General features: G+C 48.7%; 5 protein-coding genes across 5 annotated transcripts; 4 read left to right on the top strand and 1 right to left on the bottom strand.

Annotated features, from left to right (window-relative positions):
* The first annotated feature begins 212 nt into the window (after nt 1-212).
* Nucleotides 213-2,448, top strand: N7473_011858 (adenosylhomocysteinase). The gene is made up of 6 exons (XM_057157797.1): nt 213-267; nt 334-396; nt 472-604; nt 658-784; nt 848-1,882; nt 1,947-2,448. Exons 2-6 carry the CDS (start codon nt 358-360, stop codon nt 1,957-1,959), a joined length of 1,347 nt encoding a protein of 448 aa, XP_057003647.1. The 5' UTR covers nt 213-267; nt 334-357; the 3' UTR covers nt 1,960-2,448.
* Nucleotides 2,449-3,180: 732 nt separating this feature from the next.
* Nucleotides 3,181-4,345, top strand: N7473_011857 (sodium:calcium antiporter; the record flags this gene model as incomplete). The annotated part of the gene is made up of 2 exons (XM_057157796.1): nt 3,181-3,348; nt 3,428-4,345. 2 exons carry the CDS (start codon nt 3,181-3,183, stop codon nt 4,343-4,345), a joined length of 1,086 nt encoding a protein of 361 aa, XP_057003646.1.
* A 98-nt stretch (nt 4,346-4,443) lies between these two features.
* N7473_011856 (transient receptor potential ion channel family protein) lies at nt 4,444-6,632 on the bottom strand (the record flags this gene model as incomplete). The annotated part of the gene is made up of 2 exons (XM_057157795.1): nt 4,444-6,185; nt 6,284-6,632. Coding segments are annotated over 2 exons (2,091 nt in total), but the record flags the coding sequence as incomplete, so codon positions are not given.
* A 3,734-nt stretch (nt 6,633-10,366) lies between these two features.
* Nucleotides 10,367-12,177, top strand: cbhC (putative cellobiohydrolase; the record flags this gene model as incomplete). Its single annotated transcript, XM_057157794.1, has 8 exons — nt 10,367-10,442; nt 10,498-10,566; nt 10,625-10,931; nt 10,983-11,236; nt 11,288-11,425; nt 11,499-11,756; nt 11,827-12,068; nt 12,133-12,177. The coding sequence occupies 8 exons, from the start codon at nt 10,367-10,369 to the stop codon at nt 12,175-12,177; spliced, it is 1,389 nt and encodes a 462-aa protein (XP_057003644.1).
* Nucleotides 12,178-13,046: 869 nt separating this feature from the next.
* N7473_011854 (uncharacterized protein) lies at nt 13,047-14,515 on the top strand (the record flags this gene model as incomplete). Its single annotated transcript, XM_057157793.1, has 3 exons — nt 13,047-13,311; nt 13,640-13,866; nt 13,925-14,515. 3 exons carry the CDS (start codon nt 13,047-13,049, stop codon nt 14,513-14,515), a joined length of 1,083 nt encoding a protein of 360 aa, XP_057003643.1.
* Between the last annotated feature and the right edge of the window lie 47 nt (nt 14,516-14,562).

Here is a 14,562-nt window from a genome sequence, read left to right as displayed (position 1 = left end):
CAATCAATCTAGTCAACTCCTCCAAGGTCCCCGAGATGCGGCAACCGTAGACTGCCGATGATGATCTGACTAAGCGACCGAGTCCCACGCCCGACCCCGCTTACCCAAGATGACTAAGCCAGCCAGCACTGGCCGACCTGTGAAGTTGTGAGGTGGTGCACCGTGAAAGGCAGTAGGTGGGGCCAGAGACTTTTCCCCTCCTCAAAGATCTGCTTCTCCCTCCTTTTCTTTTCCTCCTTCTCTCATCTCTCTTATACCCCCCCTTTGGTTCGTTTTCCTGATTTCATCTTCTACAATCTTCATCATCCTTCATACTGACCTTCCTCTGCACAGTCTCTCTAATCACTTCCATACACAATGGCTGCCCCCGCTCAGAAGTTCAAGGTCGCTGACATCGTATGTATTTCCACCAAAACTCCATTCTGGTCTTGATTTCCGTGGTCAATGGCTAACCTGTCTCCTTCTTTCTAGTCCCTGGCCGCCTTCGGTCGCCGGGAGATCGAGCTCTCCGAGGTTGAGATGCCTGGTCTCATGGCCATCCGTGCCAAGTACGGTGCTGACCAGCCCCTCGCCGGTGCCCGCATCGCCGGTTGCCTGCACATGAGTAAGCTCCATTGATACAGACCACGTATGAGCTTTTTCTGATCCTTTCAATAGCCATCCAGACCGCTGTCCTCATCGAGACCCTCGTTGCCCTCGGTGCTGAGGTCACCTGGACCTCCTGCAACATCTTCTCCACCCAGGATCACGCCGCTGCCGCCATTGCCGCTGTCGGTGTCCCTGTGTAAGCCAAAATCACCTTATCTTTGTACCTGGAATATGCTTTTCTGACTTGTTTTATTTACAGCTTCGCCTGGAAGGGTGAGACCGAGGAGGAGTACCAGTGGTGCCTTGAGCAGCAGCTGTTCGCCTTCAAGGATGACAAGAAGCTCAACCTCATCCTCGATGATGGTGGTGACCTGACCTCCCTCGTCCACGCCAAGTACCCCGAGATGCTCGAGGACTGCTACGGTGTATCCGAGGAGACCACCACCGGTGTCCACCACCTGTACAAGATGATGAAGGAGGGCAAGCTGAAGGTCCCCGCCATCAACGTCAACGACTGTGTCACCAAGTCCAAGTTCGACAACCTGTACGGTTGCCGTGAGTCCCTCATTGACGGTATCAAGCGTGCCACCGATGTCATGATCGCTGGTAAGATCGGTGTCGTCGCCGGTTACGGTGATGTCGGCAAGGGTTGCGCCCAGGCTCTCCACTCCATGGGTGCCCGCGTCCTCGTTACTGAGGTCGACCCCATCAACGCCCTCCAGGCTGCCGTCCAGGGTTTCGAGGTCGTTACCATGGATGAGGCTGCTTCCCTCGGTCAGATCTTCGTCACCACCACTGGCTGCCGTGACATCCTGGTTGGCCGCCACTTCGAGGCCATGCGCAACGACGCCATCGTCTGCAACATTGGTCACTTCGACATTGAGATCGACGTTGCCTGGCTCAAGGCCAACGCTCAGTCCGTCCAGAACATCAAGCCCCAGGTTGACCGCTACCTCCTGAACGGCAAGCACATCATCCTGCTCGCCGAGGGCCGTCTGGTTAACCTTGGCTGTGCCACTGGTCACTCTTCCTTCGTCATGTCCTGCTCTTTCTCCAACCAGGTCCTGGCTCAGATCGCCCTCTACAAGGCCGAGGACGTTGCCTTCGGCAACAAGTACATCGAGTTCGGCTCCTCTGGCAAGAAGCCCGTCGGTGTCTACGTTCTGCCCAAGCAGCTTGATGAGCAGGTCGCTCGCTGCCACTTGGAGCACGTCAACGCTAAGCTGACTGAGCTCACCCCCGTCCAGGCTGAGTACCTCAGCCTTGACGTTAACGGCCCCTACAAGAGCGAGATGTAAGATCTACCCCCTTTCTTTCACCCCTCTCTGAGAACAACCTTGCTAACTTTTATTTCACAGCTACCGCTACTAAACAAACCACTTAATCTCTTCTTTTCCAATTGCGTCCGATATTCCATGAGCTTTCTTCTTGAGAAATAGACTTTCAACATGATTCGACGATGTTACGATTGGCATTTCGGGTTCTTTATCAACTTTGAACCCTAAAAGTGGTTGTCCTTCAACGGCATAAAAGTGGTCTCCACACTGGGAGTGGAGAAGGTGTGCTTGATGTGTTTTTGTTTCACTGGCGTGGGTCGACCTGGAATCTGGTCTTGCATTCAACACTGCGTACGGATGGGAATTTCCTTTTTTATTTTCTACGATTCTATTCTTACTTGATACCTTATCTCTGTGCTGGCTCTGACCTGACCTTTTGCTTCCTTTTGGAATGGTTAATACTGTTCCTGGGGTTGAGTGGCTTGCGTCGGATGTCTATGTGTAGCTGCACAGTTACTAAAAATATAATGACGCCGGGCGCGAAATTTGCTCTGCATCTTGTGGCATTTAGTGTAGACTAATGGACTTTTTGAGTTCATTTCCTGCGAAGTACTTGCGGAACTCTCTTTGATTCAGCCTTCAAAAACGCTGTCCGCGGCATCCCGTCTCGGTCACCTTCCAGACGTTGAGTTCTGACGAGGACCCCTCCTGCTTTGCAGGCCATACTATTTATTTAGCACTGTATTCTAGCCTTCAGTTCAACGTACCGTCCCTCTCATTTGATCAGAGATGCCGCTTAAGGTCCAAGTCATTCATGTGGTCCACCTAGCACCCGAGACTGGGGACACCTTGAATGAAACATTTGTTGTTTTTATTATCAATGCTGTGTCTTCGGAAAACCTGTGTACTTTTGTGAATGGCTAGCTAAAGGCTAGATGAGTCAAGTTTTCTTTCTAAATGGTGAAGCGTACCTCAGGGTATCGGTCAATCTGCCGGGGATATATCAAGGAGTACCTCCCCAGATGGACACGGGTGAAAATCAGCGAGATCGATGAGGAACATAGACCTTTGTTGAATTTGTGAATACAATTGAGCATCATAATAGAAGCACCCAATGGCCAGACAGTGAAACAAGCCAAACGATATTTAATTCTCAACTCTAGATTTCAAAATAGCCAAACACAATTAAGCTTTGATCATGTGACCGTCTCTGCCAACACCCAAGGCAGCATCCCTTTCAATCTACAAAGCTTGATTAACAGCTTGGCACTCACAGTTCGTGCAGGTATTCTTGATTCCATATTATCCCTCAGCCATGAATTGGGACAATATCTGCTTCAACGCCGCAACACTGATCGCAGGCGTTTTCGTCCTCGACTACGGCGCCGACAAATTCCTCGACCACACCGTCATCGTGGGCCAACGATTAGGCATTTCACCAACTCTAATTGCACTTTTAACAGCCGGTGCCGAATATGAAGAGGTATGCATCTCTCCTCCTCCTGCCTTCCAGTATTAAAATCAAAATTCTCCCAAACTCCACCACTGACGCGTATGCCAAGCTTGCCGTTGTCGTCGCAGCAATTGCGCAAGGCCACAGTCCCCTCGCGTTAGGCAATGTAGTTGGATCTGCGATTTCGAATGTCCTGGGCGCTTTCTCATTGGGTATTCTTTTTCATCCCGGTGCGATGGAATTTGATCGGAGTGCGAAGATTTACGCGGCGCTTTTGCTTTTCATCACGACGCTTTTTGTTGTCTTGGCGTTTTTTGATCAGTTGAATGTGGTTACTGGTTGGCTTCTTATTGGCGGGTTTGTGGTTTATATACTCTCTATTGGGTATGCGATTTATAAGGGTGTTACTGAAGCGCCGCAATTGTCGGATAGTGAGAGTGACAGTGATAGTGATGATGATCTGCCTATCGCACGCGATGATCGTGCGGTTGGCCAGGACGGGATGTCGGAGAACTCTCCACTCTTGCATGATCCAAGCTCCGTCCTGGAAGGTCATACTGTGAAGCCTACGATGTCACTCTTCTACCACCTGTGTCAACTGCTCTTCGGGCTCCTCGCACTCTCTCTATCCGGGTACATCATCGCACATAGCGCAGGTGCCCTAACCCAGTCTTTGGGGCTATCCGGTACTGTCTTCGGTTTGACAGTAATCGCTTTTGCGACCACCCTGCCGGAGAAGTTCATCTCAGTGCTAAGTGGTTCCAGAGGACAGGGTGGCATTGTGGTTGCTACCACGGCAGGAAGTAACATTTTCTTGTTGACTATCTGCATGGGGGTTGTTGCTGTTACTGGAATACCGGTCAACCATGCAGATAACTTTGTTCTGTTTGAATTGGCGACGGTTTGGGTATCTGCGCTGTGTTTGGTTGGTATTGTCTTCCTTGGATCGAGTCGAATTGCGGGGTTGGCGCTTCTGGCTGCGTACATTGTGTTTATAGTTCTTGAGTTCACGGTGTATAAACGTTGATTTCGTGAATAGTCAAGGGGGAAGCCGAATTTATATCAAAAAGTGATGGATATCCTTCGCTAGAAATATATTGTTCATAGGCCATGACGCAGTAAAAATCACTCCTTTACCCGACGGCCAGAGATCCCAGAACTGCTAGGAATCAACGGCAGCGTTGGTTCAATCGGGTCGTCAAACGGCGAAGGTGGCGCCGTGCTACGTCGCACATTATAGATACTCCCATCATGTCCGTGGTCGATATTCCAGCGCGACTCCGAGGACATATTGTTGCTCAAATCCAAATGAAGTCCCGAGCTTGATTTCGCACTGCCACCTAAGGGTGAGTATGGACGCTGTTGCTGATGGTACTCTTCCGCCGTGGCCACCACTTCCTGAAGAGCGAGGAGTTCATCTGGTTGTCGATTCTCCATCTCGATCAGTCCTTTTGTGGATTGATAGGAGGCGCGATTGTCGTAGAAACGCTGGGATCCTGGATTCGGTTCCTTGAGCCGAACGGCGTAGAAGAGCCCAATCAGCAGGAAGATGGTGAGGATGAGGGTGAATATCGCATTGTAGAGGAAGAATAAGACGCCCATGATCCCGGTCATGAGATCTGGCTGGTTGAAGATGTCGGAAAAGACTAGGATGAAGATAGCGTTGACGAAGTTGATGGCAGCGGCGGTTATGGCGAAGGTGTTGGATTTCTTGTCCATGTATGGTCGGATGACTGCAGTGCTGGCGAGGAATCCAGCCTCGAAGATGAGAAGAACTATGGCCTGCACCATGGCGTTATGTTGTGCAAATGCGATGATCATGCCTTTCACGATCGTGTAGACTAGAAGAGGAATGATGAAGTAGTACGTCTCGGCCTTGTAATGGACGTACAGACAGCCCCATTTCGTGAGGCACGCCGGATCAAAATAGAGCGGGTAAGTAAGGGTTCCCGACAACCCTTTCGAAGACCGTACATGTTGGAACACTCTGAATGTTGAACTGCCGAGGATGATAGTCAAGACGAGCCATATGGTGATGGCGAGGACGACTTCGGCTGCAGAATCTCGTCGATATAGTTCCCACATGCTAAAGACACAGAATTGGGGATAGCTAAGATATGCGATTCGGCAGAGGTTCCCTCGCATAAAGTTCTGCCAGTCAACCTGGGCACCAAAGGTGTGACGGGACTTTACTCTATTCGTCTTCAAAATTGGAGGCAAACCGAACTTGAGAGCCATAGTTGCCAGGAGCATAACTAGAGCAATAAAATAAAAGACCAGATATCCGGTCATAAAGATGTTGGTAGACTCAATGCCTGCAACGTATCCCATGCGAATGATGCCATAAAGTAGGACTTCTGAACCACCATCTGTTGTTGGCTCGCTTCTCTTTACGAGCATTTTTGTGGACCGTTTGAGGAGACCGACCGAAATATCGCCGGCTTCGGAAAATAAATCCGCGGCTGTACCTCCTGTCGCACGCTGAAACCAAGTCGTGATAGTGTTCAGAAAGTCTGCATGTGCAATGCTCATAGTCCATTGAAAATTCTGGGTCCAATTCTGGACCAGCGGCTTGAACTCCACCGCAGTGAGACCCGCCATGGCTTGACTCTGCATGAAGCCCAGAAACAGTAATGTGCGGAACGAGATTTGTGTCGCGATGTTGGAATAGCCGATAATCGAGAGGATTGTGCTTGCAAAAAGGGCCAGCCCGGTGATAATCGCAAGTGTCCAGCTTACTCCGGCCTGGTAGACTGTTGTGCTGTTGATAACGCGGGCCTCAATACATGTGACACTTTCATTTGTTGATTTGGATAATATGGTAATTCGGGCGACGGCATCGAGATCGGGGATGCTATACGCGATACCTATTAAATTGGTGCGTGTTAGCCAGAGCATCTCCCCAAGAGGTAATATTCGCTTCTGAGATTCACGCCTGAATCAAGAAAGAGAGAGAAAAACTCACTGGGAATGTCTGAGATTGTACTGTTTGAAAGGGAGAGAGTCGCAGATGGCACTGTCATATTTTCTGGTACCAACGGACAAAACCCAGATAATGTGTTGTAGTTGCACGGATCTACTTGCGTAGTCAAGAAACTGTAGCCGTAGACTAACAAATCAACATTCATTATGATTTTTCCGGAGTAGTTAATCTCGCCGTCGAATTCGATCGCAAGGCTGTAATTATCCGGCGTCAGCGTCATCTTAAATTTGTTGGTTTTGATGATACTGCTATCGGAGCATGGAATAAGGGCGGTAGATTCGAGTAGCTTGACGGCACCGATAAGCCGGGCGAAGTAAAGAAAAAGCAAGCCATCTCAGAATCGGCATCTTTGATGGGCAAACACCTCACAGTCAAAGCAATGCCTGTGGTGGGATTTGATGCTGATAACCGTAGAGATGGAAAGGCCATGTCCCGCCAGGAGACGGCGCCCCGCAGAACAAGGCAACCTAATTATTTTTCTTACGACCGGATAAGGAAGGATAATGGATATAAGGGGGTGGGTACATAGCTTCGTCATGGAATACTTAGTTAATCCAGTCATATCTCAGGTTATTTTTGACACTGCCACGATGGGACCGCGTTTCAGAAAGCGCGAAATCTCAGATGTGACTCCCGCTTCTAGGGATGGCTGATTTTCGACAGTATACAGGTAGGTTGTCTGATAAAATTACGTTGACTGTCCAGATCAATCGCAAACTTGGCAGAGCATATACCAGATTTGTATCCTTCGCTTCATGTACTGTGCACTACTGAATCCCTAATGTAGCTAGCTACACGTAAGACTGGGTTTTCACTTACGCGGGACACGCGGCATTGGAAATTTTTTGTTCAAATTCTTCTCTGCGGTATTATCCCCCTGGTGCCATGAGCTTCGGGTATATAAGTCGCTACAACGGCTCGGACAATCTTCTCGGTATAAATATTTAAGTAATGTTGTTTTGACCTCAGTAGTCTATCTGCAAGGTGGTCACCTAAGTTGGCGCCTACAGTTCATCATCACGCGAAGCTAACTGGACGACCGTGTTTTTTTCTTCGGATGTGCGCGGCATTACAGTAGTACAATAGTACATAGATGGATGTAAGATGCAAGTCTATCTTACTCTGCATAACGCCCGTGAAGGAGACTTCGAGTTTCAATGTCGCCAGTTGAGAGAGAAAATCATCGACTGGATCCGCTGAGATTAGCTTTCGAGCTTTCCAATATTATAGAGTTAGTCATAAAAAGCTTCCAGAATTGAGGACAAGCAATCGGCGCCGAGAGCGAGGAACGCCGATCTAATCCACTCGGAATGGCCTTTGAGGGGCTCTAGACCAGACAAGACCGGCGATGTGCTCGCCCGACTTACGGCTAGGAGCCGGCGGCCGGAAGAGCAGAATGCCGATAGGTGACAAGCATTTGAGGATCCATGATTCGATAGTGTGAATTCTGAGCAATAACTGACTCGAATGAGCTCATTGTTGTAGGCGGCGTTCCAGCAGTGGAAAACCTGGGATGCGTAGAATCCCTACTTCTATTCGCAACCTTGCTGGATGGACCTCGAATGGGAGTTGCTGGTATGCAAAACGAAGCGCTTGACTGATGTTCGCCGCTCGAGGAAACGGACGGGAAGAGGCAGGTGCTCTCTTGATATGTGAAGAGACGCATGTCGACATGAAAGACTCGCATTTCCTCCCAATTGAAGCGCATTAAGTTCTACACATAAGGTTATGTTTTCCCCTTTGCAAACCGCGGCGGGGAAGTTTACGCGTCCCGCCAAGAAACAATTCTAATTGCTCAAGTACAAACCCATCCTACCAGTCAACAAGGGGCGACCTGCTTCTGCACCAATCTGGAAATCGTTAGATGCGCCTTTTACTCTGTCATGTCGCTATCGTCGCTTTCATTGACTTCCAAGTACAAGAAACTCATTTCGGTCATCTACCAAAATTTATTCTTGCCTTCCTTGTACCAAAAACGTCCATATTCCTAACGAGCATCATGAAAGCTACTTGAGGAAGCCAGCCAAAAAGTAAACACGGAACCAATGGTAGGAAGCATCTACGGCTTTAAACCGTCCGTGGCGACTGCCATCTTCTGTCATATAGTTTCACTTGTGTGAAGACTGCATACCTCATTCAGTACCCTCGACTTTCCTTCCCAACAATAATTAGAGAGGGAGGCTCTTTAAGAAAGAATATATATTCAAAGACGCTCAGGTACCACCAAAATTATCCTCTCGGCGAAGTGAGCCTCGGCAGTCGCTAATAGGTACAAACGAAATAGAACAGATCAATCACGCGGTTTAGAATGTCAAATACTGCTAATATCAGCCAATTCTCCGCTCCCTGCCCCTGGCCGCTCGCGAATACCTGAGCAGGCGATCTGCCCCACACTCTCGAAATCCTCACGGTCGGCGTCCTCGATTCATGAGACCCTACATCACTACCCCGCTGATGCGATTTCGAAAGGTTAAAATCTTCAATGCACGGTCACCAGTTAGTACTCGGCAACCTTGACAATAGAAATTCCTCGGCAAACCAGATCATCGCTTGAATCATGTTACATTCACAGCAGAATATATATCTACACTACTACGCTTGCTCCTGGACGGGTTTTCAGCTTCGGTGTGAAAAGGAATCCTGACACGGGATACTAAAACTAGTCACGACAATATTTTTTTACTCGCATGGAGTATGAAACCGACGAGAATGACCCTAGTAGAGCGGTATGATCGCCATCGAAGCAACCCAAGCTCAATGAATCAGGGATTTGGGGGCTGATAGCCTTCACAAGCGATGTCACATTTGACTACCGGCCACAACTCCGCTCCATTTACAGTAACCCCTCACTCAAACAACAATGTTGGCGGCTAGGCAGTTCTTTCATTTCGTATCGAGGTGTCAGAATTTAACTAAAGTCATTTTATCGAGGGGTTACAGGACTGTATCCTTCATTATTCTTGTCGGGAGGCGCTCCGCCCCCGTGGCACCTGCAGAAATGCATCAGCCAGTCAGCGTAATGCCCGCACTTTGTACAGAGATTAGAGCCACCCTGACCGGAGAGTTTACCTGCTCCAGCTTTAACTAGAGCACATTATTATGGGTGGTTGGCACTTAGTAATTACTAAGTCACAGAACTTAACCTACATACTAGCGGAAAACTTGAAGAATACTCTTCGGAGAACGCCGCATTGTACAGGACAAGTCAAATACTACTTACACTGCCAACAGGACCCGAGAGCAAGATCAAGTTAATCTTTGTATGATACCCGGTTCCCTGAATCAGTCAAGGTGACTTTAGCTTTTAATGTGAAACGCCTAAAATTGTATAGAACTAACAAGGTGGACAGATGATTTTACTAGCAACTGTATCATAAAAACTTTATAATCATTACGGGATTCGTCCCGTAGCAGTAATACCCGGATGATTAGGCTATGTAGATCCCTCGAGTATGAGGATGGCTATACTATTGCTTGGTAGTGAAGAACCGGTGGTACTTTTTGGACTAGTGGCAAAGGGGTTCCGACGAGCCCTTCTTCCCCGCCTATCACACAACAAACTTTACCCTGCAAGCCGGGTGAAGAATGCCGGCTCCTCGTTTTTGGTATATACGCTTACTGCTTTCGACCTCCCCGTGATGTATAGGGCTTGCTCGACCGTGGCAACCACCCCTGATGATCCTGGGGTAACTTACAGCCATCGAACTGCCGGTAGTAATAAAGTCTTTGTTACCGGTAGGGGGTGCATGATTTGAAGTAAACCGATAGGTTTAACGATAGTTGATAATTTAACCAGTCTTCCACTCTGACGTAGTAATACAGTTCATCTGAAGGATACCTCGAACTAAGTTAGCCTGAAGACTCTCCATGTTCCGCGCCATTTTGAGATGTTGTTCCGTGGCCATTGCAGCTTTGAGATCCAGTATCATCGGAGAACCGGGTGACACTCCCGTCACATTCTAGGTCTCGTACGTATATATTTCCTTCAGAATCTCCTCTTTGTTCCTCTAGCACTGCATCCCAGCATTCTCGAGACAACATCAGAAAACCAAAGCTTCAGTTAACATGCAGCGTACATCAGGTTGGGCCTTGTTGGTCCTGGCTCATATCGCCACTGCTCAGCAGACTCTCTGGGGACAATGTAAGGATTGCTATTGCTGATTCTCCTGGATATAACATGCTCATTGTTTCTCTAGGTGGCGGTAGTGGATACATGGGATCGACGGTCTGCACAGCATCGGCAACTTGCAGCACTCAGAACCCCTGTATGTATCTTGGTTCTTCTCTTTGACCCCCAAAACAGAGCACTGATCTCTTGAAAAGACTATGCCCAATGTATCCCTGCCACTGCAGGAGGTGCAAGCACTACGAGCACCACCAGCACATCGAAGACTACTATGGTGACTACCACAGCCACCGTGACCACCAAGACATCTACCGGAGTTACCACCACAGCCCCGACTACCACAGCCCCCACTGTTACCAACAGTGGCAATCCCTTCAGCGGCTATCAGCTCTATGCAAACCCCTACTACTCCTCCGAGGTTATCAGTCTGGCGGTTCCATCCCTGTCAAGCTCTCTGGCGGCCAAGGCTAGCGCCGTCGCTAAGGTCCCATCTTTTGTCTGGCTGTAGGTCTGGGTAATGGCTCCTATACACGCCTTTACTAATACCTTCGTTAGTGACACTGCTGCCAAGGTTCCAACCATGGGAACTTATCTTGCCGACATTGAGGCTAAGAACAAGGCCGGTGCTAGCCCGCCAATTGCTGGTATCTTTGTGGTTTATGACTTGCCAGACCGTGACTGTGCTGCGCTTGCCAGCAATGGCGAGTACTCTATCGCCAACAACGGTGTTGCAAACTACAAGGCCTACATTGACTCGATCAGGGCTCAACTTCTCAAGTACTCTGACGTACACACTATCCTGGTTATTGGTTGGTGCCCCATGCCTTGATTTAGAAACTCACCATGCTAACTTTCACCAGAGCCCGACAGTCTTGCCAACCTTGTTACCAACATGAATGTGGCTAAATGTGCTAATGCTCATGATGCCTATCTGGAGTGCACTAACTATGCATTGGTCCAGCTGAACTTGCCCAACGTGTCCATGTATCTTGACGCTGGTATGTTTTTCTCCCATGGAGATCTTGGTTATTGATGGATGCCAGAGGATATGCTAACTTGAGGTGTGTCTAGGACATGCCGGCTGGCTCGGCTGGTCGGCTAACCTCGGACCGGCCGCTACTCTCTTCGCCAATGTGTACAAGAACGCGTCTTCCCCTGCCGCTGTTCGTGGATTGGCCACCAACGTTGCCAACTATAATGCCTGGAGCATCAGCACCTGCCCATCCTATACCCAGGGTGACTCTAACTGCGACGAGAAGCGTTACGTCAATGCCATTGCTCCTCTGCTCTCGGCTGCAGGTTTCAATGCCCACTTTATCACCGATACCTGTAAGTACTACATCCTTTGTACTTTTGTCTCGCGTGTAGGTGAAATTGGGATGTACTAACCTCTTAATAGCCCGTAACGGTGTCCAGCCAACCAAGCAACAGGCCTGGGGTGATTGGTGCAACGTCATTGGCACTGGATTCGGTGTTCGTGCCACCACGAATACTGGCGATGCTCTCGAGGATGCCTTTGTTTGGGTCAAGCCTGGTGGAGAATGTGACGGTACTTCAGACACCTCCTCGGCACGTTATGACGCCCACTGCGGATACAGTGATGCCTTGCAGCCTGCTCCTGAAGCCGGAACTTGGTTCCAGGTGAGCTTGAACCCATGCCTCTTTTGATGGTTATCATAAATGTTCTGTTGCTGATACTTTACAGGCCTACTTCGAGCAGTTGCTTTTGAACGCCAATCCCTCTTTCTAATGAGGTTGATGGTAGTGAAAACCCTTCCTCTAATTGAGGAAAGTCTTTTATAAAGCTTGAAAAACGAGATATGTGCGTGGTACGGTCTATGTTTAGAACTGATCAGTTACTACTGTGACTTTTCTAGCTTCTTATACAGAGATCAGAGTTGAGATTGAAGCTCTTAGTGAAAGAATTATTGAATTAAATTCAATTTAGCCTTACAGCCCTGTTGAGACTGACCCTAGATCCTAGCTGTCTTTAAGTTTATAGAGCTTTCAACTAAGTAGAATAAACTAAAATGCAGAATGTGTAAGCGAATCTCATTGCCTATTCAGAGTTTGAGCGATATTTACGTCGTTTGACAAAGCTTCGGAATCTAGCTAATATTGCACAGATTTGCCGCGCAAGAGCAGTTACATGTCCCTTGGGCCCCACTATCAGATTAACTAAGCTTCGGTTTGCCAAAAGAGGCGGATCAAGTCATCCAGTCTATCTTCTGCCCAAGATAGCTGACCAATCACAAGCTGAAGCAATCTTAACCTTAAGGAGACAGGGAAAATCGCAGCCAATCAAAGTCAATTACTATCAGCCACAGAGGCGCTAAGCCCGATACGGAAAGGCACCTGCCATTATTCTGTAGCTGTGGTGCGCAGAAAAGGCATAGATAGTACACAGGCAAAGAACTTCCATCTCACCCTCTCCATATTTTCTCTCCCCTCAATCTCCATATCATCAACCCTCATCTCACTTTTTCTCCTTTAAACCTTACAGCTCTGCCTTATCAACATGGAATCGCCGCGGTCCCTTCTTGCCCGGAAACTCCCAAACTTGATCCAGCTTCGAGGCGCCGGGCCATCGGTTTCAATAAGACACTCTGTGCGAGCTATATGCACCAGTGGCCCGGTTTTGAATCCCAAGTGTTTGCGGCATTGAGCTCGTTGACCTTTTCGGCCGATATCAGCCTGACGGACGAAGCGGAAGGCGATCGATATTTTGTTGGGAGCGAGTTGAGATTGACCACTCGATTTGTCCGTCACGTGTGCGATCCAGTCGCCAAAGCCCTCTCAGTTTCGAACATGCCGCTTCCATTTGGTGATTTCCGGGCGATTCATCCATACCACTTCAGTGTTCCCGAACTGACTCTGACAATGTGTGAGCATGGGGACTCATCAGGTTCAGAATCGGCCACCCTCGTGGCCGCTGGGGAGCTAAAGCGTGGTGGACCGTGGACCTGGGGACCGTCATAGTGAGGTATGATTTAGACGGGCGTGCGTACCTAGAGCCATATATCGGTATGTGCAAAGTGTGCCGATGAAATTGAGTTCTTCTAATATACAACCAACCCTTCACTGCTCACTTTGTCTCCGAGGTGCATTGCGCCTCAAATTCTGCTTTCCAGCTGTGTTTACAATCTTCTTCTACTTAAATTCTCCAAAGGTCTCACTAGCGCATGCCAGAAGACCATCTAACAATCTCAAAGGCCAGGTTGTCTCGTACATGCGATTGTCAAAGCTTCGTTACGGGTTTATATCTACCTTCGAGCCCACTGTGTTTATCAAAAGAGACCAGAATTATGCCTTTCACCTCTCTATGCCTACTAGCAAGGATGCCTCAACTACATCCCCGAGGGAATGCTTTGCGGGCTTCGCATTTATTGCTGCCCATAACCCAAATAACGAAGAGAAAGTGGGAATCGATTTAAGACTGGTAAGTGTACGTTCTGTCAAAATTGTACAGAGAACAGACATTAATGCCAAAAAAACAGCTCCACTCCCGAATTGAACCTTTTTTCAACGCTTCTCAGCCACCTTCAGCATATCGGAGCAGGGTCGGCGACTCGACCAAGTCACTTATAAACATCCGCGGCCTCACAGAAGACACGATCATTTTTGGTGACAATGGGGTGGCAACTGGCTTTGTTACGTGCACAACCCGGCTTTCAACCTCTACTTTGCGGCGGCAGGGGAATGCCGTGTACGAAGTTCAATCTGGCCATTTCCGGTATGTCGCAAAATGCTGGTCTCGCAATCATGAAATGAGGTATGCCGCGTCCGTTATCCGAGGCTTTTGGGATACTGATAGGAGGTTTGCAAAAAATAGTTTGCAGTATACCAACGGCTCGACCAGCTTCGAGCGGACGAATCCGGGCTTTTCCTTCGGATTTGGAGAGCAGCTGTTCGTGTTATGGAAGAGCCTGCCTGACATCTGCCGAGAAATCCCACATCTACAGCGAGTGCTCAAGGGCGATCCGAATCCTACAATCCCTCTCTATTCACCTAGTGGATCCTGGCAAGCACAACGTGATGTACGATCGGGAGACGCGGGCGGTGACTTTGGTGGACTTTCAGGCAGTTGAAGAGGTGAAATCAAATGAGCTAGCTGTGTCCCTACAACCAGATTTTG

This window comes from Penicillium subrubescens, assembly GCF_028828155.1.
Source record: "Penicillium subrubescens strain IBT 31985 chromosome Unknown utg000010l_segment0_segment0, whole genome shotgun sequence".
Classification (NCBI taxonomy): domain Eukaryota; kingdom Fungi; phylum Ascomycota; class Eurotiomycetes; order Eurotiales; family Aspergillaceae; genus Penicillium; species Penicillium subrubescens.
This window is presented reverse-complemented; position numbering and strand designations above follow the sequence as displayed.